Consider the following 3,333-nt stretch of genomic DNA (forward strand, 5'->3'; position numbering starts at 1 on the left):
GTTTTCTTACTTTTTCTTTTTCTTTCCCTTTCCCCGTTTCACCTTTCTTTTCTGCCCCATTTTCCGTCGGGTTCAAAATATTTTTGCACCATGGCACCACCCATCGAATCCCGGAAGCAAAAGCTTAACACCCAACCAGGAAAGAATTCAGGGGGAAGAAGGGAGGGGGAAAAACCCCCCAAAAGAAGTGGGGCTTAAGCAAAAACAAGATGGCTTGTTCCCTTTTCCCTTTCACCCTAAAAATCGGCTTTTCGTCGGCACCCAGACCAAACGGGATAATGGTGGACTATTGGTCTAAGTGTGTTTTGGTATAATTGGTCTTCTAAGATAAATATAAGAGAATAATGCGTACCTCGAGAGAGAGATGCCGCCCTTTAATCTTTTTTTGCCCTTCTTTTTTGACCCCTTCTTCTCGTTTCCCCCTTCGGGTATAGTGGTTATCCCCTCCCCGCTTGGCCTCCGGTAATGGTGCATTAGGAAATAATTTACTTAGATTTATTCTCCCATGCAATAAAATATCTTTTGCGGTTCTGACATTTTTAAAATCATATCCACGGGGGAACCAGACTTCGAAGGGGTTTTATAAGCCCCGGGTTTTTATGTCTGTTTTGTTTTGGGTGGGTTTTTTTTTTTTTTTTTTTTTTTTTTTTTTTTTTTTTTTTTTTTTTTTAATTCCTTTCGTGGCCCATTTTCTCACCAATTGTATGATCCTGTTTTAGTTCTTGAAAAGGTTTGGATATATACGGTATATATATGTGTGAGTGGACTAAGTTGGAACACATTTTCATTTTTCATTTTCCTCACCCTGGTGGATTTCTCCTTGTGAAACAAGGATTTTTATCTACTAAACTAATTTTTAATTATATATCCCTTATACCTCTGATGCATGGCTTCGCTCTTTTATTTTATCTTCATCATCGTCGATTTTCATTGCTGCCGAAAATTAATTACTTTTTTTAATAATGAGGGGTTTGCTTCTATCTTCCTCATTCTTTTGTATTATTAGTTACTTATAGATCCATGTAGTTTAATATCTTGGTAGAAGAGGATTTGTTGAACTGGGAACTTTCTATACAACGAGGCTTCTATAGAACTATGTTTCCTGAATTTGTCCCTCCTCCCCTTTGACAGTTTCCGTTCTTGGGGCAAAAACTCTTGCCCGAATCAAAGAGGAGGATCGACGTCTAGTTTTATGCTTGTTTCCCAACCACGAAAGTCTGGAATTCTTCTACCACTCGCCCTCTCCACTAACCATAACAATAATGATGGTGATGGTAATGATCTGAAAATCAACAAAATATGAGATCCCACGGTGTTCGGATGACTGAGGAGGTAATACAGATACAGACAGAAAGGACGGATTTGTGTTTTCTCTTTCATATTTTTAATTTGATGTATTTGCATGTATTGGATCTAGTCCTTATGGGGAATTATGTGTTGGTTTTTTTTGTAATTAATTTTTATTTGCAGATTCAGATGGTTGGATACCGAGATACCTAGATAAATAAGAGCCCCATATCTACCCCGCATATATGGGTGGTGGCAGCATATGATCAATAGACGCTAGAAGATGCTAACATGAAAGTGCTAGGAACGAGTGTATTCCGTGTCTCCACATCGGTTTTTGCATTAAATATTTCGAACGCAAGACGTTCAAGGGCGGACGCAGCAGAAGGGTGTTGTGATTTCCAAGAAAAGTCATGGTGTTCATGAAGTATTGTTTTATGAAGGCTGATAAGAGTCTGCCATTGAGTCGGACAAAGACAATTTTGACATGTTTCGATGCACTCTTCATCGACCAGAGCTAAAGTCGCGCAGATATCTTGTGCTTCGTTAACTAATTGTTCTTCTGAGATAGGTCGAACCTTTGGTTAGGAAATAATTGGAATATGGTTAGGATTTAGGAATAACTCCCACATACTACCTTTGACTATAAAGTGGCATCATTACCTTAACTCCAAAGAGAGGGCCTCTAAGTTCTCAAGTTGGTGTTGGAGAAATGAAATGAAGGGACTCGGTTCGGTAGGGCAATTATAACTGAGTCCACTTGCTACCAGAAATGAAAAGGGACACACTTTTATATGTAAGTAGTGTGGGTATGGGTGAGGGTGGAAATAAGAATGTAAGGGAAAATGAGGGGTTGGTTGGTCTGGAAGGCGAGGAGAACATTATTCTCATATTCGCGCCGTATAGCATAGAATTTACCGCCGTCGTGGCACTTTGGATATTGGAGGGAATGGCCTGATTCGCCGAAAAACAAGATCAAGCCACGACGGTTGGAGCGGCCAATGTGTTTGAAGCAGAGCCTTGTCCGTAGCCTAGCACTTACGAGGTAGTGAACAGCTTCATACCCAGCCGAGGGGGGTTTGATACTATATCTGTAGGTCCTACCACCAAGAAGAGGTCGAAATCCCATATCGGACAACAGAGATAGGTGGTCCGACATATCCGTAGTGGATTAACCGGTCTGCTCTGGTAGGCTATGTAGAGCGGCGGGTTTCAACACACGTATGTGCTGCCATCGTGTGAGGGGCGTCGGACACGCCATAGCACAAATGGAGGTCGGCCTCTCGGTGGCCACCACAATAGGCACCATGACTACGTTGCTAATATCCAACAGTGTGTCGACAAACGTGTGATGATGGAATGCTAGGTTTGTTGAATCTGATGGTTAGGATAGTAGGTGTGGGAAGTTGTAGCAATTCTGGACCACCCACCAAGCCTTGATTTGATATTGAGAACTTCATGGTATAAATTTACGACATCGATCGAGGTGGCTCTGTGAATCAAGCAGCCATCGCCCCCAGCTCTTGTCATACCGTGGGGTTATCTGTACTTTGCATCATGCGTGAAGATTTCCGACGTCGAGCCCACGCACTATTGGGAGTTGGACTGGGAGGGGTAGTTAAGTTTCTTCTTGATGATCCGCAATAAAAAATTTCTAGATCTTCGGCATGGACACAACCACCGTGTCTAATTCAGGCAGGAATCTCTGTGACGACGGCGGCCCATGATTGGGATTTGGAATTTGAGCTGGGGATAAGAAGGAAACGGAGTTAGTCAACGACTTAATTAACTCGTTAGTGAGCGAGTTACGAGCAGGCTATTTAGTAACTAAGGTGAGGAGATATCGCTAACTTATGCGATGAATTAACTATAAACTTTCTCTTGTTTGATTCTCATTTGATATTCAGTTATTTTTGGATATGGCCTAATTCCGGAACGACCGAGATGGCAGCAGAGAATGGTCCATCAAAACCGGCGATTAACTTGGACTCTTCCCGTACGTGGAGCCTTTGGTACAAAATACACTATGTAGATCTCGTAGAAAAC

General features: G+C 42.0%; 1 protein-coding gene across 1 annotated transcript; it reads right to left on the reverse strand.

Annotated features, from left to right (window-relative positions):
• Positions 1 to 2,077: 2,077 nt before the first annotated feature.
• Positions 2,078 to 2,446, reverse strand: HCAG_05974 (predicted protein; the record flags this gene model as incomplete). The annotated part of the gene is made up of 1 exon (XM_001538319.1): positions 2,078 to 2,446. The coding sequence occupies one exon, from the start codon at positions 2,444 to 2,446 to the stop codon at positions 2,078 to 2,080; it is 369 nt and encodes a 122-aa protein (XP_001538369.1).
• Between the last annotated feature and the right edge of the window lie 887 nt (positions 2,447 to 3,333).

This window comes from Histoplasma capsulatum, genomic scaffold (assembly GCF_000149585.1).
Source record: "Histoplasma capsulatum NAm1 scaffold_7 genomic scaffold, whole genome shotgun sequence".
Lineage (NCBI taxonomy): Eukaryota > Fungi > Ascomycota > Eurotiomycetes > Onygenales > Ajellomycetaceae > Histoplasma > Histoplasma mississippiense.